General features: G+C 46.5%; 1 protein-coding gene across 1 annotated transcript in view; it reads right to left on the bottom strand.

The window, feature by feature from the left end:
- The window catches only part of LOC104575254 (uncharacterized), a 35385-nt gene extending 12508 nt beyond the window's left edge, over window positions 1-22877 (bottom strand). The window contains exons 1-40 of the mRNA XM_088534566.1: window positions 22820-22877; window positions 21509-21626; window positions 21117-21204; window positions 20503-20691; window positions 20089-20197; window positions 18769-18963; window positions 18100-18204; window positions 16223-16415; window positions 15594-15730; window positions 15286-15510; window positions 14702-14843; window positions 14271-14394; window positions 14007-14141; window positions 13772-13915; window positions 13471-13672; window positions 13190-13330; window positions 12692-12874; window positions 12348-12419; window positions 11233-11359; window positions 10840-10979; window positions 10486-10689; window positions 9995-10144; window positions 9708-9887; window positions 9325-9441; window positions 8754-8903; window positions 7904-8119; window positions 6914-7018; window positions 6680-6824; window positions 6350-6564; window positions 6018-6068; window positions 5548-5654; window positions 4944-5097; window positions 4617-4716; window positions 3972-4138; window positions 3587-3690; window positions 3003-3220; window positions 1057-1277; window positions 709-855; window positions 405-569; window positions 108-259 (exon numbers count right to left, since the gene is read on the bottom strand). Of these exons, the coding sequence (XP_088390692.1) occupies window positions 108-259; window positions 405-569; window positions 709-855; window positions 1057-1277; window positions 3003-3220; window positions 3587-3690; window positions 3972-4138; window positions 4617-4716; window positions 4944-5097; window positions 5548-5654; window positions 6018-6068; window positions 6350-6564; window positions 6680-6824; window positions 6914-7018; window positions 7904-8119; window positions 8754-8903; window positions 9325-9441; window positions 9708-9887; window positions 9995-10144; window positions 10486-10689; window positions 10840-10979; window positions 11233-11359; window positions 12348-12419; window positions 12692-12874; window positions 13190-13330; window positions 13471-13672; window positions 13772-13915; window positions 14007-14141; window positions 14271-14394; window positions 14702-14843; window positions 15286-15510; window positions 15594-15730; window positions 16223-16415; window positions 18100-18204; window positions 18769-18963; window positions 20089-20197; window positions 20503-20691; window positions 21117-21204; window positions 21509-21626; window positions 22820-22877 (5895 nt within the window). The remainder of the gene's footprint in view (window positions 1-107; window positions 260-404; window positions 570-708; window positions 856-1056; window positions 1278-3002; window positions 3221-3586; window positions 3691-3971; window positions 4139-4616; window positions 4717-4943; window positions 5098-5547; window positions 5655-6017; window positions 6069-6349; window positions 6565-6679; window positions 6825-6913; window positions 7019-7903; window positions 8120-8753; window positions 8904-9324; window positions 9442-9707; window positions 9888-9994; window positions 10145-10485; window positions 10690-10839; window positions 10980-11232; window positions 11360-12347; window positions 12420-12691; window positions 12875-13189; window positions 13331-13470; window positions 13673-13771; window positions 13916-14006; window positions 14142-14270; window positions 14395-14701; window positions 14844-15285; window positions 15511-15593; window positions 15731-16222; window positions 16416-18099; window positions 18205-18768; window positions 18964-20088; window positions 20198-20502; window positions 20692-21116; window positions 21205-21508; window positions 21627-22819) is intronic.
- Window positions 22878-23393: the final 516 nt, after the last annotated feature.

Below are 23393 nucleotides of genomic sequence, written 5' to 3'. Positions count from 1 at the left end.
CACGTGGATGTAATCAATAACTGATTCAGGCAACAGTGGAAGCTGAACGTCTGCTAGTCAGAGCTAAAAAGCACTTCTTTCACAGCCCCACTGTCACTAAGCTGTACCTTAGGGCAGAGGAACGGTGTGGGGCTGAAGGAGCTGAAGTTTGCTGGGCAGTAGAACCCCTCGGCACAAGGTCCTGTTGGAGAACTCAAACCAGTGCTGGCACAGAAAGATCCAGGATAGCACGGCACACAGCTCTCTGGGGAGGTACCACCTGATGAAGAAACCAGAAAACAGTGTTCCAAAACTAAACCAACACTCTTCAGTGAGCAAAGGCATCTTCTCGGAATAACCAGAAATAATGAAGTCCCCCATCACTGGAAAGCACAGGAAAAAACCCCAGGAGAAGTGACACTCACCTGTGGCATTGTTCAAGGTGCCTACTGGGCAGGCTACGGGGCCATGAGTGCCCTCTGGGCAATAGTGCCCGAGCGGGCAGGGCCCGCTGAGCGGGAACCCAGGTGTCCTGCGTGGAATGGCATCAGTGGATCCTCCTTCACAGTAGTACCCAGGCGAGCACAGACCTGCCACGAGACAACAGAGTATGACGGTACAACAGGGAGGCCTTCACCGTCTCTGGTCGCTATTTCTACTTCCTTCCTCCTTCAGCCCAGAAATCCCCAACCCCTCTGTTGTGGGTGGACCATTATCGACCACACTTACCATCAGCTTCCCAGTTAGCCTCTCCCCTGCAGTATCTCCCCACGGGGCACAGCTTGCAGGCAGTGGGGGACAGTGCCCCCTCCAAGGTGTTCAGAGTGCCCTCGGGGCATGGCAGTGGGGCAGCAGTCCGGAGAGGGCAATAGTAGCCTGTACAGTGAAAGAGGTGCATCACACACTGCTCGCAACAGCAAGGAGCAAGAAGTGGGAATGCTGAGCTTGCTCAGGCTAATGGCAAATGCTGTATTCCCTGTAATTATTCACTGCTGTAGCTCAGGCAGAAAGAGGAGGGTAGGTACCCATGAGACCTCCCATCCTGAGCCAGGGGCTTTGCTCACCCGTGTTTCTCACCTCTGGGGCAGCGGAGGGGCTTCACGGTGGCAGCGCTGCTGCAGGTCATACCAGGCGGGCACGGCAGGCAGGTGCCTGCCCCAGGCATCGGGCTGTACGTGCCAGGCTCACAGGGCAACTCTAGCCCAGTGCCAGCAGGACAGTAAAAGCCACTGGGACATCTGTATCCATGAATTCTGTCCGAAGGGCAGGGAGCAGAGTTTCCTTCCAGACAAACGAACCTGTGGAGAGAGAATTCAGACCTGAAACAATGGTCTCACAGCCCTGCTCAAAAGGAACAGATGCAGGAGGCACTAATCAAGAACAGGAATCAGCACATTAAGAAACATGTCTTTTACAATGCAGTTTATTTTAGTTTTATTTAAAAAATACCTGCTTCCCTTTTTTTTTTCTTTCTTTCTTTTTTTTTCTTTTTTTTTTTTTCCTTTTTTCTCTGCAACTGTCCACCTGAAAACTTTAGCAAAATCCCCCACCCAGAGCTGACCGTAAAGTGTTCTCATTCTGGAAGAAAAAGCCCTTTAAAATGAAGGATATGTATATTTTTAAACTTCAAAGCACAGAGCCCAAGTGCTCAGACTCTTGCTGTCTTTGCTTAGTCTCCCTTTATCCCCAGGGTTTTAGATAGCTCTGCTTTAATGCCACCTAATCCACACTGACTCTTCTCTTTAGCGCTTTCCCAACACCCTCACAGTAAGCAAATATGAGGAAACACAGAAACTAGTATCTCTGTAGATAAAAGCTAAGCAAAAAGAAAACGAGAGACATGATCACTGTATGCTCTACATAACGATTCAAAGAATGTCGTTTCTGAAGAAGAAATAATTCAGAACACTTACGGGTGAAATGACTGGAAGCAAAAGGAGCAGCATTAAAGAAAAGAACAGCCAAGTTGCCTGTCAGCATTTGTTTCCCTGCAAGCAAGACCTATTTGGGTGAACAGCAGACTACAGGAATGGATGCTACATGGGAGGGATGCTGAAAGACAGTTTGCTTAAAGCACAAGTTGTACCCTGCTGGGCTAAGAGCTTCACAGACCTTGGGAGACAAGAGTCACTTACCATCACGCAATATCTGTTATACCTCAGGCTACAAAACTTGACTCAATACTGCTGTGGCCACGTTACGGCATCCTTCTGAGTTAAGCCATTTCTAGGAAGGCCTAAAATTTGACTAACATGTGACAAATCCTTCTTATTCCTAGGAAATTTATTTCAGAGGATAATTATCTTATGCATTCCAAATGCACTCCTTATTTCTATTCTGGGGCTAGCTTCATCTTCTGGCTGCACTGAAATTTCACTGTGATTTTCCCTACAAGATTCAAGAGCCATCTGCTATCAGAAATCTTTCCCCACAAAGGCCTTTTTACACTACAATGGAATCACCTCTAAGCTTCTCTTTGACAGACGAAATAAAATGAACTTCTGGAGCCTCTTACTGCTGGGCATACACACGAGCTGGGCAAATATAACTAAGAGCACTTGTCTGTTTGCATCATGCAGGCCTGATATACTCCCTTGTCATTTGCTTTTGCACCACCTCGTGGGAGAAGAGATAAAACACAGAAAAGAAAAAAGATACCCAGTTACACTCTCAGCAAGTGTGATTACAGATCAAATAATTAATAATAAACTAAACCTATGCAGAAAACAACAGAGGAATATATGTATAAGGCTGAGAAAGAATGAGGCAAACACAGGGATAAAAGGAATGATTCTGAACTGTCCATGGAGAGCAGCAAGTGGACACTCTATAGGTGACCTCAAGGGGTGGGAACAAAGCCTGGGCAGTTTATCTTGTGTGTAAGTATTTGCACACAAGGCAGGAGGCCCGAGATATTGAGGCTAAGTGTATTTTAGAGCCTGAACAGCTCTGCTATACTCCTATAGAGGTCCAGGCAGCTGCATTTTCCCAGGAAGAAGAGGCGAGCGGCCGTCTCGCCGTACCCAGCGTTACACGGCGACGTCTGCGCCAGACTGGCCAGTCCTGCCTCGCTGCAGTAGCGCCCAGCTGGGCACGGCTGGCACTGCTCCTCTGCCTCCAGGCCCAGGGAAGCAGAGAAGGATCCAGGAGGACAGGGGATGGGATACCCTGTACCGGTGGGGCAGAAATGCCCTGCAGGACAAATATCATTCCCAGGCAGACCAAGGACAGCAGACTCCACCTGTGCAAGAAAAATAAATGGAGAGAAAATTCGTTATGGAAACAGCATTTGGGACCTACTACTAAGAGGTGATAGAAAGGGCTAAAACCTCCATTGCTGCCACTGAGACTAACTGAAGCCCACCACGGGCACAAAGAGGGCACTGGCAACACTGGCTGCAGTGGCACAGGCAGCCTTTGGAAGCTGTGGGAGCCAAGATGCTCCAGGGCAAGCTCCTGGAATGGAGACCGCACAGGATTCCTCAGCAATCAGACAGGTGAAGAGCAGTAGTAATGGGCAGAAGCAACATAGCCGAGATACATGGAACAGTAACACTACAAGCTATGATGCTGCAACAGGTTCAGTCCTTGTCCCCAGACCACTCACCCTGTGTCTGAAGGGGGCTGGGCTGATGGCTCCCTTGGTGCAATGATAACCTGAATGACAGAATCCAGAAGGCTGCGAGAGACCTGGTGCTGAGCAATACATGCCTATAACGGAAGGAAAAGCAAAACCAGTGAGAAGACTGCCACAAAAGGTCAATGGAGGAGTCAATCATTGACAGTGATGAGTAAAAGGATATCCATTGCCACGATTCAGGACAAAAAACAACCAACAGGTTTCTGCTGACAACAGATTTAATGAACTCTAGAGCAGTTTCTTCTTACCTTCTCAGCAGGGCAAACTTCACCACTGAAGCTCAAAACCATTCAAAAGTCATTTTCATGAGTTGTCCTGCCATCACCCTAAGATATATTTATTTGCTGCTTACCTGGATCACAAGGGATGCAGTGAGACATCAGGCTGCTTCTGGTCTGTGGATTGTAAGTCCCTTTAGGACATGGAAACTGAGTTGGAGAAGCAGTACCAGTAGGACAGTAGTGGCCAGCTGAACATTCATTCTCCAAAAAAGAAGAGGAATTTTCTGGGCAGAAGAACCTAGTCCATAGAGAGAATAAATTAGGGATAAAAGCAATCTGAAATTTCCTAGCAATGTTCTGTCCATGAATACTTGAACAACGATGACTCAATGGTAGGAATGGCTAGTTTAAGGGGGCTACTGCACTGTTCTCTATTGACCACAAAATATATTTACCTATGTGTATTAGTACATTCTCTTAGCTGTTTCCTCATATGCCAAACTGATGGCGTAATTGCAAAAGCCACAGAGACATAATTTTCCTCAACTTGTGTCATAACATATCCACACTGTGACTCATCAACTCGCAGAAGTTAATGAAGGCCAACTCTGGCTAGTAATTGGAGATGAACCCCCTAAGGGAAAGCCAGACTAAGCGCCAGGTGACACACAAGACCCCTTTCCCCTTCACTAGGGCTACGCAGCTGCTGCAACCAGAACCAGCACTTCCAGCAGTCCTGAACGCACACAACACGAAGCCCACGGTCTCAGGCTTACCCTTGAGCACAGGGGAGACAGCTGGCCTGCCTTTGTGACGGGTTGTATGACCCTGCTGGACAAGGCACCGGAATAGCTACGCCCTTGGGACAGAAATACCCTGAAAGAGAAAGAACAGATCAGAACGAGCAGTATTTCCAGGGGTCAGGGCAGGATGACAATTTTTTTTGACACTTCCACGCATCCTAAAATAGACCACGCTGCAGCTCCCCAAGGCACTAACAAATTTCAAAAGCCAAAATGTCTTAGAGCTGCCTGAAGTCTGCTGGGAGTTTTAAACATCATTCAGCAAATGATGAGGTTTGGTAAGTGTCTGTAATAGCCTACCTGTGGGACAGGGGCCTCCAGTCTTGTCTGCAACTGGGATTTTGGGAAGAAATGATCCCAGTGTGCAGTAGAATCCCTCTTCGCATTGTCCGGTAGGGGCTGGAAGGCCAGCAGCATCACAGTAATGGCCAGGAAGACACGGGGAGCACTCAGTCTATGATAAATCAAGGAGATAACAAACCAAGGTTGACTTCAGGACTTGCTCCACCATTGACAGGCCAGTGGTACCTTTGCCGATCATCGTCATGACCAGACACTTAGATTTCTCTCACCTAACTTAAGATATCCTGAATTTAAATGCCTTAAGTTGAAGCTAAGTATTCTGAGCAACCTCCACAGTAAATGCAGAGGCATCTGTAATGGGTGATTCTGTTCAAGAACAAGATGAACTGCTCTCTGAAGCTGTCAAGAATCTAAGCAGCTTCCTTAGATTTACACAAACTGCTGGACATCCATAATTGAGTGAGTTGCCTCTTATCCACCCTGCCTTTTTGGACTCAATCATTTCTTTCATTTCAGGACAGTGACAATACCACCCCACTAAACTGCTCTGTACCTAAGTGGCAAGAAAGATGTTGCACAAAACTGCACAAGTTCCTCTCACCTCTGAGCTCAACTTGCTCCTTGTGCTGAAAGTTCCCACAGGACAGGGTGTGGGGACAGAAGTGCCTCGGGGACAGTAATGGCCTGCAGGACAGGGACCAGCTTGGCCTAAAAGAGAGGATCACAGTTAATCAAAAGCAGTATGAAAAAGTGAAAGCATTCTTTGCTTGCACTGGGTTGTTAATAGCTATGATTTATTCATGCCATGAGGGATTTCTCTACAGACTGTTCGCAGAAACAGCTCCTTACAGATGCGGGTGCTATCACCAAGGCACCAGTGCATTAGCAAAAGAGAAGTGGCACCTTGTATCACGGTGTCTGGGTTAGGCTCGTACGATCCTTGAGCACAGTAGTACCCTTCCCAGCACTCTCCGCTCACAGCGGTTGCATTGGAATACTGGCAGAACTTCCCTCCATCACAGGCTCTGCAGCTGGTTCTGCTTCCCTGTCCTTGCTCGGGGCTATAAGTACCTGGTGGGCAGGGCTGCCAGTCTAAACCTGTTCCTCTAGGACAGTAGAAACCTGAAAGAACAAATTCATGTTTTAAACATTAATGATGGGATAAAAGCTTCAGAGACAAAGAATTACCAACCAGTATCTGGGTGACTGGATGCACGAAGCTTTATAGACAGTCACTGGCCTGAGCTGCCCACACTGAGTATGACTCTGAAGGAGTTCACAGAGGAATGAGCTGCTGCTGAACTTACAGGCCATGATGGTCTCTCACATGCTGAGGTTTCAGGAAATTCTTTGGAAAATCTAAAATGAGCCAGGCACTAAATTGTTTCTGATCCTCAACTCACCCTGAGGACACGGCTGAGGCTCCTCACCAGGGACACAGAATTCACCCTCGGGGCAAGCAAGGCACTCCTCTCCACGGGCCTGTGGCATGTAGGAGCCAGGGGGGCATGGAACTGGACTCCTGGATCCAAGAGGGCAAAAGTGCCCAATGGGACATGGAGCTCCTGAAAGGCCATCAGTGGGTGTTGGGGTGTGGGCCCCAGTGACGCAGTAATACCTGCAGCAGTGAGCACAGGAACATATTATTCTTATTTCAAGATAAATAAAGGTTCTGCCTGTTGTCAAACACTTCTCTCTACATAGTACAGCATTTCATTCACTCTTCTACTCACCCTGGGCTGCAGTGTCCCGAGGGGGCAGTGAGTCCAGAGCTGCTGCAGTAATGCCCCCCAGGGCAAGGCTGGCACTCCTGCAAATTCCTACCACCTTCACTGTCAGACCAAGTGCCAGGAGGGCACTGTAGGGGAAGTGGGGCACCTGGCAGTATCAATTGCAGCAGAGTGAGGAAATCTCATCTCATACTTGACATGAATTAAAATAAAATCATGCTTAACAAAACACAGTACCTTCAGGACAGTAATAACCAGGAGGACAAGGCAGTCCTGATTCTCCATCTTGGGGGTTTCTTACTTGGGCACCCCTTTTGCACCAGAATCCCCCGGCACAGTCTCCTAGAAAACAAGGTCAAATATAGTAAATATACAACCATAATAAAATAATAGGCACATAAATGCAAACTTCAGAACACAGACTGAAATACAATCACTTGCTATCCTATGCAGAGCCTCTGCCAGTCTACAGATCAACAACATAATGGTCATCAATATTTCAGTGGAAGAGTTGCTTTTCACCATAAGGAATGGAGTGTGGGTGGCAGATGCCAAAACAACAGTTCCTAGAGAGGAAAGTGCCTTGGTTGGCTCAGAGTCAGCACTGCCTCTGTATCGGGCAAGTTCTTAAGCACCTGCTTTGCTTGAGGCACATATTTAACACATCCTTCAGAGAAGTCCTAAGTTGCTCAAATGCTTTGCTAAACAATAAATATATTTTAAAACACTTTGCTGAATTTGGGTCTTTATCTACAGGACAATAAGCAATGCAAAATCATCAGTACTAACTGAAAAAAACAACCCTGAACAAACCAGAGGGAGATCAGTCTGTGATGGGTAATTTACTCTCTCTGCTGAGCCTAGTCACATGTGCATCTATTATGTGGAGGGAATAGAACTCAAGAACTAGGCTGAAACAAGGAACTAATTCTAAAAAGGATGCCGAACAGATGTGACACTGGAAAACTCCCCATCTGAAAGGTTTTCAGAGACATGCCTTACTAGATTAAATGTTTCTGCAGTTTCACTCCCACCTATACAACTATTTCTGTTTAGAAGAAGGAACTTTTGTTCCTCCTCAGAAGTTATTGACAAGTAAAATGAGTCAGTTAACCCTACCTGAGATGAGAACTCAGAAGTCCTAACTTCAATTCTTGACACTAGCTAACAGTCAATAATATGACTCTCTAGCAGTAGCAAATAATTCTCAGAAAAACAGAAATATACCTGTTGGAGCAGCAAGTCCAGAGAATTCACAATATTTTCCTGGTGGGCATCTTTGACATTCCTCGATAGTTTTCAGTTTCTGCCTTGGCCCAAAGGTTCCTGCAGGGCAGCTGTGCTGAGTGCTGTGGTGGGTCCCCGGTGGGCAGTAAAAACCTTGTGGGCAGGGGTAAAGGGTAAAATCAACGACTGGTTCTTGCTGGCTGTCACAGTAATAGCCTGCAGTGAAGAGAGAGGAAAGAAAGCTAAATTAGTCATTGAGATTCTAGCTACTGAGCTGCTTCTCATTAACAAAGAAGATTCCTAACAGACAGCCTCAAGCACACAAATATCTTCTGGAATTAGGAATCAAGAACAATCTCTAGGCACACAAATTTGTTTTGGATTAGCTCTGATTCTTTCCAGAACGACACTTGAAAATCAGACTTTTCACCTGCGATTTATTTTTTTTCAGATTTACACAGGTTTTAGCATTTCCGTTTCCACACAGTCTCTTCACACAGATCTCCCACAAAGGAAACAAACTACCAAGGTGGCACTAAGTCTTAAGGCTTTCAACCCCAGGAAGACACAGGAATGGGCATCTCCTATAGGAAGGGCACACAGAATAAATCCTGGATATTGTGAAAAATGGAACTGGTTGCCTATACAGTCTGGTTTTCTGGTTGCCTATACAGTCCTCAGTAGCTCTCCGATCCTGCCAAAACTCCCAACAGGTAAATGGATGCCTCTTTGGCTTTTCCACTTCACAGCAGTGATTCACAGCCAGGTATTTATTTTCACCTTGTCCCTGACACGTGTATTACTTTGAGGGTGTCCCCACAGCCTTGCAGGCAGTTTAGTCACAGCTTACCTTCCTGGCACTCTCCAGTGGGGGCACTGAGACCAGGTGTCTTGCAGAAAAAGCCAGAGGGGCAAGGCTGGCACTCGGAAAGCATCCTCTGCCCTGGCACGCTAGAAAAGGTGCCAGCCGGGCAGGGCTCGGGTACTGCTGATCCTGCAGCTGTGAGAATAGAAGCAAGACAGAAATGAATTTCCTAGAGATTGCTGCACTGAAGAGTCAGATTAAGCAGAGTGTGGCATGGAAACAGCATCAGTGAGGTCTTATTTTTCATTCACAGATCATGCAGTGCTGTACTGGGGAGGACCCACATTAACAAACCCATTTTGCAAAACAAAAGAGAAATGAAACTAATTACATTTTCAAGACAGACAACTTGGGCAGACAACTGAGATGAAAAAAAAAAAATCACTTACTACTGTCATTGAACAGGCCAAGAGAAAAACTGAAGGAAGAATCTGGGAATCCAGACACCCTGGCCAGACTCTAGTGAGCCGGCTGTCACACTGCCAAAATCACCCAACAGTATTTCAGGTATTATATGACTACTAGTTTTTGCTTCTGGTTGACATTGAATACTCACGGCAGTATGTCCCCACCGGACAGATATTCCCAGTTGCACCATCAGTTGGTTGAGGGAGGGCTGCAGCACCTCTGCAGTAAAACCCAGCAGTGCACTGCCCACTGGGGACAGACAGACCTGGAGAACAGAGAGGTTTAATAGCACCTAAAGCATCAAGACAGCGGGAGAAAAGCAGGAAAATCGACCACTTGCGAATTTTCCCTGGGCTAACATCACAAGGTATCACCTGAGCTCTCTTCCCAGCTTGTGCAGGGAAACACTTAAATTAAGGTCTTCCAGTATGCTATTGAACAGTAAGTATTTGTCCCTCAAATTCCTTTGTTTCGACTCTCCTTGAAAAAGATCACTCCTACCTTTCCTGCTCTCCAAAGGCAGGTACTAACCTGACGCATTGCAGTAAAGCCCAGGAGGGCAGGGAAGAGGCTCTGGGCTTCCTCTGGGACAATAGAAACCAGCTAGGCACTTCCCTCCAGTGGCAGTGGCTGGACAGAGGCAGTTAGCATTGGTGTAGTTATCCAGATCAAAAGGTTGTGAGGTCCAAGCAGCTGAGACACAGAACCAGCCTGAGAAGAGAAAATAGGACTGAGAAGCTCTGACAACCACAGAACCTGAGTTATTCTGAATGAATCTGATGCTGTGCAATAGAGAAGCAAAGCAGACCCAGACTCACCTGCATCACATTTGCCTGACACAGCTGTCAAGTTCTCCTTCCCACAGTAGTGCCCAGGTGGACAGGGCAAGCAGCTATCCAAGCTCTGTGTCATGGGATCAGGGTTATAGTAGCCCCGAGGACAGGGAAATTCAGTCGCAAACTTGGTTCCTTCAGAATACAGAGAACATGAACCTTTCATGAACTGTAAATACTCTCTTGGCTATTAATCCTTCACTATCGCTTAACGTTATCATGGCCAATTTATCTGAACTCCATAGCGCAGAGCTTGCCCTGCAAGCCAAGAAAGTCTCTGGCTCTGCTTAGCATGCCAGTCTATGGTTTAAACCCACGTCTATCGTCTAAAAAAACTGGGCTCATTTTCTACAAGGAACCAAATCATTATTCAAAGGTTTCCTTTGCACAAGAAAAAAAAATCCTGTCTTTAAAATAAGGACATTTCAGCCTGGTTCTCATACATCCTGCTCAAGTGACCCCTGAATCTAACTCACCTTTGGGGCAGTAAAAGCCAGCTGGGCAAGGATTCATGGTGTAGCTGGTGGCATTTTCTGGGCAGTAATAGCCTGCAGCACAAGGGAAGCATGCAGCCTGTCTGGTGAGGTTGTTGTAGGTCCCTGCAAGGCAGGGTAGGGGTAAGCTGGTCCCTTCTGGACAGAAATGGCTCACAGGACAAGGGCCTCCTTTCTCCCATGCACCTAAAACACAGGAAGTAAACAACAAAGCCAAAAAAGGGAATTGCTTTGACCACACTGATGAGCATCTCTTCTTGGACAGATCAACAGGATGCACAACACAGTAAGTAGCTGTAAATATCAAGAAAATCATATCCATCCAATGCAACCCACCAGCTGGAGAGGGTGAGGTAGCTCCAGACAGGCAGTAGTACCCAGCTGAGCAGGGTCCAGAGGGTGCCGTGAGGCCAGCAGAGCTGCAGTAAGAGCCAGGTGGGCACACGGTACAGCTGGAGTCCTGCCACACATGGAGCCTGCAGAGACACAAAAGCAGCTCTCTGTGTTCCACAGGCAGACCCGTTAACGCCTACATTTCTGGCCACGTGAAAACCCTCAGGCTTTTATGATCAATGCAGAAATATGCCTTGTGAGCCTTACCGAACTGCACCCTCCTGCTAAAGGACTGCGCACCCAGGGAAGGAAGGTACCAAGCAGTAGTGGGAGAGAGGCAGCAAACAGTAAGAAAAGGCAGTTAAGAGACTAACACAGCAGAAGCAAGGAGCTCACCTGTGTGAGTAAGTGCCTGCAGGGCATGGCTGTGGCACACTTGTGCCAGCTGGGCAAAAGTGTCCAGGTGGGCACGGGCCACCAGCGCTCGTGTTTGTGGCTCCATTAGGATTTGGGACACTTGCTCCTACATGAGAAAGACAGACCAAAGGAACCCTCAGTGACCCAGGTTCCTATTCGGAGATCGGTCTGCACCCCATGCCTACAGAAAAATTTCCGTAGCAGGAATGGCTGGTTCTTAAGACAGTAAGGCAAAAATCTACAAAGGAAGAGTTAATGGCCAGCACTGTAGGGGACTAGAATCATCTAGATGTTTTACCTTTTTCTTCTTTTTTTAAGCAAGGACTTACTTACTTTTCCTTCAGCAAGGACTAGAAATTCGTGATCCCAAATGCCCATCCCCTGTGCTAAACCCAGAATCAGTTGGTTGTTGAAGGAGGCAGCACATACAGAAGCTACTTTGCTTATGTGAGAATACTGGGAGTAGTCCTGAAGTTGGAAGGGCTGCTATCCACCCTGCAAAGCACGGACCTGAATAATAATCAGCCCAGAGCTGAGTGCTCTGCTTCAGAGCAGACTCCGGGCTTATGTGCTCTCTGGCAAATGGAAAGCTGGGAACAAAAAGACTTCCTGTTTTTGATGCATGTTATCCTCGCCTTAGAGGGGTAACAACACAGGAAGTTTGCTGTAAGCATTTCCTTTGAACTGGACTGCATCCAAAGATGCAAGTCCTAGATTTGGACTTGATCTCAGTGAAACATTCATGACAACGGCCCTCCGAGGAGCACAGAAATTGAAGATCTGAAGAAAACTTCTCTTGAGGAGGCATGAGCTGTGAAATCCAAACAGTCCGAACCTGAGATTTAAACATGTGCTTGTGTGTCCGGGTACATGGGTCTCTTATTTGTATTTTGGTTCCTGCAGTCAGCTGCCCTTTGCCGACCTTCCTTAGTAAACCACAAGGATAGAAACTTACTTCAAAGTAAAGTTAAATTCCTCTGGTAATTCCCAGATTAGAAACAAAACAAATCAAAAAATACCACAACAATTCCTAAGGGCCAGAGCTTCCTCTTTTTTCACTTCTTTTTCTCCCTGGTGAATGCTACATTCAATACCTGCTGTGCAGAAGAATCCTGGCCCGCAGGGGCCACTTGGAGAGGATAATCCCCAGTCTCCACAGAACATTCCTGGAAGACCACAGAGAAAAAGGGTATCACTCTCTTGGGAGCAGAAACAGGAGGGCTGATGCACTACATGCATTACTTAGAAGGCAAGAGACTGAGCGAGCCTATCTCTCCACATCAGAACAACTGGGACAAACCAGCATTGCAATCCAAGGTGTGCTCCTCTGAGGGGTAAAACCTGCATCAGTGGAATAAGAAGGGAGAGATATGCACAGGGATCACCCTCTCACCTGCTGCTTCACCTGTATGATCGCAGTTCTCAGTTATTTCCTCACCTGCGGGGCACTGCTGACACCTCTCGGCCTGGCTGAGTCCATGGGAAGGGTTGTAAGTCCCAGGTGGACAAGGATGAAAATTGTTTCCAGTTTTCCGAGGGCAATAGAAACCAGGAGGACAGCGGCGCCTTAGCCCTTTTGGACAGTGAAACCCAGCAGGACAAGGAAAGCATTTGTCTTGACCTGTGAAAGAAATTTAAGAATTAAAATACAACAGATTGAAAGAAAAATACTATTCGTGCAACTTCTCTGCTTGTCTGTATATCTAAAGCAAAAAGAGCCAAAAGAGCAAGCTGCCTTTAACTCAGTGAGCTTCTCATCTCCATTCCCAGAGCTCAGGAGTCCTGCTAACCTCCACATCCCACTCTTAGATGGCATGTGGAGCAACAAAGCAATCTGCTTAACTCCTCCCTAGCTTTCTGCACGCAGAGTGCAGATGTTCCTGTGCAAATATTCCAAGATATTTCAGACTGAAACTGGAATGATCTAGTTTCTGACCTGTTGCATTACTGTATTCTCCAGTAGGGCAGGGAGAAGGTGCTGCTGAGCCTGCAGGGCAGAAATGACCTCGAGGACAGACCCCTCCGGTGACACCATCCTCAGGCTTTGCAGTCTTTGCCCCTCCTGTGCAGTAATAGCCTGAAAGCAGAAAATATTTGAGTTGTTTCTCTCAGCGAACTTTGTTACAGAAATGTAACGAGAAGGAAAATCCTTAGCAGGAGATAGCATAGATAATGCTGCATTTTTGGGTGTCTGAAACAGTTCTGGCTTTGTCGCACCTTGTGCACAAAGTCCTACGGGAGCATCTTGGCCTGACATATTACAGAAAAACCCAGGAGCACAAGGCAGACACCAAGTGGCATCCTGGCCTCCCCTCTGTTCATTCCAGGTGCCAGCAGGACAAGGCATCTCTCTTGGCTGTGTTGTGCCAGCAGGGCAGTAATGTCCTGGTGGGCAAAAATCTCCAAACGGAAGCCCCACCTGAAGCAAAGCAAAGCAAAGAAAAGATGGTGAATAGGGTTTAGGAATGCTCTTTCAGTGCCTACGTGTCTGGTGCTATGCAAAATGTTCAGCACTCACAGGTGAGGGACTGCTGGACCCCTGAACGCAGTAATACCCTGGCTGGCAACGTCCTTCTGGCTCAGTCAGCCCAGCCACGCTGCAGTACATGCCTGCTGGGCAGGGCTTGCAGGAACCTGCCCCAGCTACATCTGTGTAAGCTCCCTGCACAAACACGGAGAACCTGTGAATCATCTCTGCCAAGGAACTGGAAGCCTGCTGAGAATTATGGATATGGAAAATATTTGATTCTTACCACAGGGCATGGGAGAGGCAGGGAACTTCCAGGCAAGCAAAAATGCCCTTTGGGACACACCCTGGGTTCAGCAAGGCCTGTCTCATTGCAGAACGTTCCCTCTGGACAGTCCCTACAAACGGATTGACCATGGCCCTAAAGAAAGAATGCAAAGAATGTGGCAGATGTCGGATATTACTGCTTACAGTGTAAGCGAATACACTTCGCACGTGTTTTGCCAGCTCTCAGACCCCACTGCTGCATAATGAAGTTATTGCTACTTACTGAGAAGTTGCCAGCACCACATGCTCGAGGAGTAACAGTGCCAAGCTCAGGGCAGGAATACCCTGCAGGACAGGGGAGGCACTCGGCAGCCAGCTTTGCACCAGGAGCTGTACGATAGGTTCCTCTGCGGGTGGCAGGACAACAGAAGAGAGAGTCACTGAGGGCAGCAAAATGACGACGAACTGGAGAATTTTTTCTGGCTACACAGTTAAGACTTTTGGGTAGAGGAAATGCACCATTTCTAGAGTCAAGTGTTTCAGAAAAAGCTTGTCTGAAACATCCAGAAATGAAGCCTTTTTTGTAAATTCTTCTGGTGCTGCAAGCTGTGTCTTATAAAGAGAAGTGCTCTGAAATGCCACAAAGAAATGGCATCTTTTGTGTTCCTGTAGGCCCCAAATGAACAACCATTGCAGCACATGTACTGTACTTACACTGGGCACAGAATTGGCTTGGAGGTCCCACTAGTGCAGAAAGTCCCTGCAGGGCAGGCAGTACAATCTTCCACCCTGACATTTCCGAGTCTGGTACTGTATGTTCCTGCAGGGCAGGGGTGCTGGGTGCCCCTCCATGTACCTTTCAAGAAAAAAGCAAAAGAAAAAAAGGATGAGAAAACCATCCCGATTCTAACAACAACCTCAAAGAGAGAAGGGAGCAATGCCCCCTGTTCTTCACTGCTAATAAATATTTACATCAGTCCATTCTACAGCAGGATGGTAAAATAAAGAAAAGGTCACCATTTAGCAGATATTGTAAATGTTTATACCAGGCACCTGATTTTGCATGTTGATCCTCTACAAATTAAGGTAAAGAAAATCACGACAGCAACATGCTCAATCCAAACAGCAGAGGTTTCAAGTACTCACTATCCAGAAGAGACAATTTGCTATTCACCTCCTTGCTGAACTACTTCAGTTTAACATACACTGATCAAGTCAGAACATGCATGCAGGAGAGTGCACAAAATTCCCAAATAGAAATCAACAAAATCTCCCCATTTGTGAGAAAAGTTGCTTACCCTGGGGACAGTAATGCCCTGAGCTGCACCTCCCCGAAGGCACACGAGCTCCTCCTACACAAAACCAGCCTGCAGGACATGGCAAACACTCCTCCTCAGAGGCCAGGCCTGTCCTATTGCTCCAGGTGCCGGGGCCACACTTGTGCTGCATTGGATGCTTTGTGCCCGGTGGGCAGTAGTGACCAACTGGGCATGGAGCGGGAGGTTTCTGTCTCCCCCCAGTTCCTAAAACGCCACGAGAAATTTTGAGAGAAGCTGCATGACCTAACAGACAGCACACCGGCTACAGACACCAGAAAGACACCTACCTCTCACACAGACGAATCCAGCAGGGCATATTTCACACTGGGACTTATCAAAGAGGTTGAAGCGATTGCCGGCTGTTCCTGGAGGGCAGGCATTGCTTGGGGAATGAGGGCTCGATGATCCCACTGGGCACACATACCTAAGGACACACACCAGGCTAGCTCGGGCAAACACGTTCATGCAAAGGGGAAATCAAACTCCACACCCTCCCGAATACTAGGATGAATCCTGCAGCTGGCAGAAAGCTGAAGCACTGAATCCTATGTCCGACAGCAACGTAAGTGACATTTGGAACACGGGAGTACCGTGACGCAGAATGGACTGCTTCTGTTACATGCTTTTCACCAAAATAAAAATGGGTTTTCAAGCCAGGCCAAGTTGCTCAAAATCACGGAATTGTTGTCAGGGCTTCATATTTCTTACTTTCTTGTTCTATGGTAATAGCAGGCTGTGATGCCTGCTGTGTTTAAGAAAATTCCTCTAGCAAAACAGTTTAAGTTATATCGGAAACTGTAATAAAATCTTGACGCTCCAGATGGTGCCCTCTGACACTCTCCCCCCCACAAAAAGCAAAGCAATAGAGGCAAAATGCACAGCCCTAAAAGAAGTGCAGAAAACAAGCGTGGCTTACCCTGGCATGCACTCCGAGTCAGGCTGGGCTAAGCCAGACTGAGTACAAGCTGTCCCCGCAAGGCAAGCTCTGCAGTCAGTGGCTTCATCCTGCCCTTGCAGAGGGTTGTACGTTCCTGGTGGACATGGAACTGGGTAACTTGCTCCAGCAGGGCAGAAATACCCAGCGGGGCACTTCAAACACAACCCAATGCCTAAAGAGAGAGAGACATCTAAGGTCTCAAAGGGACCATAAACTACTAAAAAACACCCCAGAAAATCCTACAAAATCCGATCCCTTTGCTTTCATCTACAGCAAGAATATATGATGGAGAATCATATATAATGGAAAGAAAGGCACCGCAAAGCCAGCCAGAAGGTGGTGGTATTGGACTAGCTGAACGTTACTGCAGTAGAGTGGCTCCTGGAAGCAATAAAACCATCTGGATTGTGTTCTGAGCTGATAATATGAGAAATAAAATACATTAGAAACAAATAAACACTTCACCCTGAAAACACAGTCTGACACAGGTTAGCCCAGTGTATTTTATACCCGGAATGCCTGGGCCTTGGTTTTAAGAGGACCTGTTGTTTCTACAAAGCTGAGCTGTTTCCATATTTGTATTCTGAATAGAGAGAAAGAAGAATGGGTTTTACAGACTGGAGATATATCCAGTATAAACACATGCATACTGCTTGAATGGCAAACATTTCAGCCATGATCACCTCTAAAACCCTGTATGCTAAAGCAAAGATGCTTGAATTCCATTTTAAAAGAGGACTGGCATGATCAACACATAATAAAACAATAATCCCTTACCGCTGTTACCACATTCAGAAAGTGCATTTCATTTCAAAGCGTCCCCAAATGCTTTACTTAGTGAAAAGGAAACAAATTTAGCACAGGAATAGCTGCTGTCCTCCTGAGTCAGGATTTTTAACAGCACAAAGCAAACAGAGCAATTTGGGATGGGAAGGGAAAACACTGGCTAATTAGATCACGGCTCCCCTGAGTACTTCCAGGCTGAACCCCAGCTGCTTCCAAAGCGCTCATCGGCCAGACGCAAGCACACCCCAGTGTGTGCCTGCCTCTGCAGGCTGGAATCAGGAGGAATCATCTGGATTTGTTAAAATCGACGCTTATCCCTCCGCAGACTGAAGCAGCAGATTATGGTCTGTTAGGCTGCAAAGCCAGTTTAAGGGTCCCCTCTCCCTCTGCTTTATCCCCATTTACTCCTTCCCACCTCTCAGAAAAATCAGCTTCCCCCTTACAATTTACTCTACAGGGCACAGGTAAATACAAGGTTCAAAACCCTCAGTACCGCAGGATTTAGATTTCTCAAAACTACTGCACTAGCGAGCTCTGATTTAGAGCACAGCGGCAGAAGAGCTGAATCATTCCTGCAGCGGGTTGCCATCTCAAGGAGCTATTGGAACTTTCAAAAACGGCCTGTTGACAAAATTTTCATGTTATGGATCTGCACACTTTGGTAAATATGTGCAGGACAAAGGGAACAGTTGCATGCAGAAGGTCCTGCGTCCAAAGCCCTGCTGACCTTTCCTTTGCTCTGATGCAGTTCAGCAAAAGATGTCAATTTCTGAGAATTACAGATTCAGTTGAAGTCTCCTTTTCTACCTCATTATAAATGTCCTTCAGAGAAATGAGAACCCAAGTACCTGTTATCATGAACATCCTAATAATTACCGAATGCTTCACAACACATCTGGTAATTCACAGGACATTCCACAGGTGCTTCCCTCGAGCTCCCTTATTGCCTTAGCTACGGGACAGCAAATAAGCACTATAACTGTAAGCCCCTGCACAAGCACCCAACTAGCAGTGTGATTTACAGGAAGAATTATTCCCCCCTTGCGCAAAACGAACATTGCCACACAGACCTGGGAAGCATGACGAGCTGCTGCTTCGTGTGCGAAGGCCCTCTCTGGGCTTGAAGCTCCCTGCTGGGCACGGAGGGTTTGTAGGGGCTTCTGCACAAAAGTGACCTGAAGGGAAAAACAGTGCACGTGGCCCATGGACAACATTTCGGACAACTCGGACTGAGCAGGGAGGTAATGGTCTTTTGCATGCTGCAGTTGGGAGGATACAAGCGTGTGCTTGCTAAGTCAAGTCAGGGTACATTAACGTTGCATCCTGAGGGCAGACATGAACGAGCTTTGATCTAGTGGGACACAAACTAAGTCCAATTTAAAAAACAGATAACTGATTGTGTCAGCATGATTCTCAGTCCGAGCTAATACACTGTCTAATTAAAGGCAGCTTACTGGCACAGGCTCAAGGCAAAGCCAAGGTGCTCATACAGCTTTTGCTCAGCTTAGAGCATCTTCTGGAAGCATCCTGACCCTCCCACTCAAAATACCAGTGAGAAGATCAAGAGCTCAGCTTCAGGGTGACATTTAACCTACAACCTAAGGACACAGAGTGAGGTGCTACCAGGCAGACCTTTCACAACTCCAGTCTGCTGAGGGCTGTAGGAGCTGCTCTGCCCGACTTGTGGATGAGCACTCACTCTACCAAGAGATACGTGGACCTGAAAGCACAGAGCTCACCTGAAGGGCAGTGCTGGCACTGTGGCATTCCTGGTGACCCAGAGCGATCATGTTCCTGGTGGATTGGAGCCAACGCATCCGAGCAGCAAGAGCTTCCGCTGCACCTCTGGCACTCGCTCTGCCCCAGGGCAGTGGTACATGAACCAGGTGGGCAAGGCAGAGGCTGGACAGTACCAACATGAGGACAGTAGTGTCCTAAAACAGAACAGAGGAGTTAGCGAGTGAGGATTTATAGAGAAGCATAGGAGTAATGGAGCAGTACACAGGATTCCAGAGGCTATTTAAGCTTGGTGCACTCAAAAGCAGCAGCTAAACCCAGACCAACTGCTGGCAGTGGAGAAAGGTGGTACATGACAGATGAAATCAGCCTAAAAGCTGCACAGAGTGGCTGCACAGTATGTGCACCTTCTGTAGGCTCTGATAGCTTACACATTCAAACCTGAGAAGAAAGCTTTGCACCTTAGTAACACTTAAAATATTAATCATTTTAAGCATCCGAGTTCAGCTGTAAAAACAAGAAAAGGTGGCTATGGAAAATCTTTGGCATTCTTTCTGGGTTTGCTTAAATTTGAACGAATATATTGAGATTCAATGGCATTTCAGTGAGCTCTTGTTTGTTGAAGGCTACCATTTACATGATTGACTGTTCTTTTACCCCAGTGCATACTCATTTCAGGAATACCAACAAATCCGCTCTGAAGGCTATGAATTGCTCCCCTCTGCAATATAAGCAGACACACACAGACATAACCAAATGTCGACAGCAGCCGGTCACTTACTTTGATATAAAAGCAACATATTATAGACACCCAGAATCTGTCTTATTTTGGAAAATGACTAAACAGTAGAGATAAATTTATTCAAGTTAGCACTATTACAGTTAAATATTCTCTCCCTCTACTCCCATTCTCTTTCTCCAACATCACAGGAACTGAAGACCAGCTGAAGACCTCTCCTGCTTCTGAAGGTATTCCATCTTCTTAACGTCTGTGATCTTTGCAATTGGGCTGGATCACTTAATCAGACTTAACAGAACTGATACAGAACAAGCACAATCTACCCCTTAGAACACAGCAGCGACTAATGTTGACAGTGAAATACTGAATTTCAGCATGAAATACACTGAAAATATTTAACCTGCTGATCATCTACACAAGAGATTTTCACTCACTCTCTCCAGATTCTGTGGTTAATATGAAGTCCTCTATTCCAGTACTGCAGATTAAGCATCTTTACCAGACCAAAGTGTCACTATGGCCTTCTCCTTTACATTCCAGGTTTTAACAACTGCAGAAGATGATGCTCATGAAACGCACTCACCTGGCGGGCAGGGCTGGCATACTGGAGTGTCCCCAGTGGAGAAGGAACCAAGAGCACAGCTTACACAACGAGTGCGGCTTGGATTGGGCTCTTGACCTGCCAAACAATACTAAGGGGAAGAAACAGGCTCTCGTCATACCAAGAAGCTAAAACGGTGCCTCAGACGCTAAGTGTTTAACGGGAGCAGGTCTTCTGAGCACTAACACTCTAAGAACTTGGATAATATCTGCTTCTCCTAACAAGAGCCACTTTTGGAAGCTCACAGATATACTCATGTATCATTGAACTGCTCAGAACCATTATTTTCGCTGGAGAAAGGCCCATATCCTGCTCTCCCCTCTTGACAATAGATTCATATTTGGGCTCTGTCAGCCAGGAAGAAGGCCCTGCCAGAGTAAGACGCTCGTGCTGTACCTGCCTGTTCTGTCCGTCTGGGCAAACGTAGCCGTGTGGACATTCCCGACACTCCAGCTCTCCCTCTGGCGAATAATGCCCAGGACTACAGCTCTGTTTCACACCACGGCGTGGATCACACAAGTAGCCCTCTGGACAAGCAGAGCACCCAGCTCCACTCTCCAGGCTGAGAAAGCCATTGGGACAAACCTGCAGCGAGATCACAGATGTGTTGGATGCACAGACATGTATGCTTTGCATAAATATTGCAAGACAGCAAAATTCTACACATCCCCAGCTCAAATGCTAGGGAAAAAAAGGACCCTGGAATGCCTTCAAAATCTGCCCTGCATACTCTTGAAAACTCCTAACACTTCTTATTGTCAGCAGTGTAAATAATTAATCGGGGGGTGCTGCTTTCTGGGTTGACCTAGAGGCAGACCTGCAAAACGGAAGCATCTGGCTTTCTCTGAGCCAGGTCAGAGCCAGAAACACAAGGGGAATTTCTGGACTAATCTCAAATTAGGTTGCAAAAGCTGAGAAGCAGGCTGAAGTCAGATGATTCAAAATGCATGGAGTAGAGGCAGAAAGTCTTACTGCTGTCTGCTTGCTTTCTTCCCCCGCTCTCAGCTTACCCGGCAGGCTGTGATGTTTGCTTGAGCAGTAAGTTCATTGGCTGTTCCCACTGGGCATTTCCTTGGAGCTGCTCGACCCCCTGGGCAACTGGATCCGAAATAACAAAAGAGTGTAAATTTAATTCTTCTGTTCCTTTGGAATTCCATTTCCTAACAGCTAGCGTGTTGGGCTTGCTCGGAATGTAGCCTGGATTAGCTATTGGTCTTTGCTCTCTGGTTCAGCACTGCCCCAGAAAGGTTGAGTCCTGTTTTACTGAGACCAGCTCAGACTCACCAGCAAGGACTAGACCTACACCCCTCCTGATGCGCATTACAAGGTGGCGCTCAGAATTTTCTCAGCATTAATAGGGCTGCCCAAATGCTCTCACGTTTAAAGAAGGAAGGAGACTTACTAAAAGCCAGTGGGACATTCCAAGCAGTTTCCAGCTGCATAGTAATGTCCCTGCCTGCAGTCTATGAGACAGTGGGTCTGGCAGTCTATGTTGCACTCGGGCAAGAGGGAAGAGGCCCCTGTGAGAAAGCCAAAGGAAATCTAAGGTGACAACGAACATTCAAGACTCAAAGTTAGATTTATGTCCTAATGAAATGTCTGAAAAATAGAAAAAAAAACAACAAAAAACAGAAAAGCATATGTCTTGATCGAAAGGAAGCTGAACGAGAAGCCTCATGTTCCATACTGAAAGAAACTCCTTGTTGTGACTCTTACAGATACATGACTTAGGTGACTGATCACACAGAGTGCACCAAAGGTAGAATTAAAAACTAACCTCTCGATTTTACCCGTCAACCATGTCCATACTCTCATTCGCTTTTAATTTTTGGTGGTTAAAATTAAGCAAAGTTTCTAGGTAAATACTCTGAGCACAAAATTCTGGGGGAAATTCCAGTAGACTTTAGATACCAGTTCTAATTTTAGGTGTTTTATCAAACAAAACCAAACCACTCTGCTGGCAGAGAAGAACCTTTTGCATGTCTTTACCACCTTTCCAAAAGGCCACACTCTGCTTGCCAGAAGGTTTTCAATGCAATGCAATCAACACGATCTGATGGAAAGAAACAAGACATGAAGAACAGGGGGGCAGTATTGCTGTGTAACCTCAACCAGGAAACTTCATCTTCCTCTGTATCAATTATCCGATCTACAAAGCAAAGGCAATTTTACCCACTCCTTTTCTAATGTCAATCAACAGGAAGTTCTGCAAGGGTAAAGTGATAAACAGCTCCATCAGTAATAAGATATCTGAAACCTGAGCTCAAGGAGTTTCAATTTAAAACTTCATATAATGCTTCATAATAACTGCAAAGTCATTATGATTACCTAATGTTTGTAAAATCAACTTTTTTTTTATTCTGGTTTCCAGAGCAAGTCTGATGTCTCACACTTAAAGAAGCAGCTTCTCGTTATGTTACATGAAAACACTGCCACCCTGATTTTTTTTCTTTCTTAAGCAGAAATACAGAAAATTAAGAAAACCTAGTGAAAAACATATATGCTTCCACCTCTGCCTGTCTTTTTGTAGGAACTGCAAAAAGTTGTGCTATTCAGAGAACTGCGGCTACACTCATCAGCTTATGATCACAATGAGTTAAAGAATTGTTTTCTTTAAAGCCCTGAAGTTTTCAGAAGGTAACAAGAGCAGCACCAACAAAAACAAAAAGCAAAAGAGAGAGAAACAGAACAATAAGGCAAGTTATTCACTGACCTGTCAGGAAGATCCTAAGGCTACCAAACAAACTGAGCCAACCCAAAGCATTAGCCATGGCAGCCAGTGAACGGGACTTAAGAGAAAACTCGGACTGTTTCCTGAGCGGCTGGCATTGCCTTTGCTGGAGCCAAAGGTAACCAAATCTCTCCCAGGTAACTGCTTTCCAGCACAGCCCAAAGTGAAACAAACACCGAGCTGCAGAAAGGAAAGACAGCCCAGGACATAATCCTGCTCCAAGTCCCCAGTGGCGAACCATGAGCAAAGGTATTTAAACTGGGATGTGGATTCCTGCAGGGGTTCGCTGGGCAGGGAGCTTGCAGGTGCGTTCATTGTCATCTTGCAGCTCTGCGTGGCCACCCTGCCAGATGATCCTTCCAAGATTACTCTGTACAGTCCCAGATTTACTCTCTTTTTTTGTAACATCTGGCTGAAATATTCCCTGTTTGCAGGATATTTGGTGCGTAGCCTCAGGTTCTTGCTGGAATGTTAAAACCCACTCCCCTTCCAAAAAAGGATGTTCAAAGCTTGGATCAGAACATAAAGCACAAATTATCCTTAAACTGCTCAAGTC

Source organism: Tinamus guttatus, unplaced genomic scaffold (assembly GCF_059628265.1).
Source record: "Tinamus guttatus ecotype Peru unplaced genomic scaffold, ASM5962826v1 Tinamus_guttatus_pri_ptg000566l, whole genome shotgun sequence".
In the NCBI taxonomy this organism is placed as follows: Eukaryota; Metazoa; Chordata; class Aves; order Tinamiformes; family Tinamidae; genus Tinamus; species Tinamus guttatus.
The sequence above is the reverse complement of the archived record's forward strand: the minus strand, read 5'-3'. Positions and strand labels throughout refer to the sequence as shown.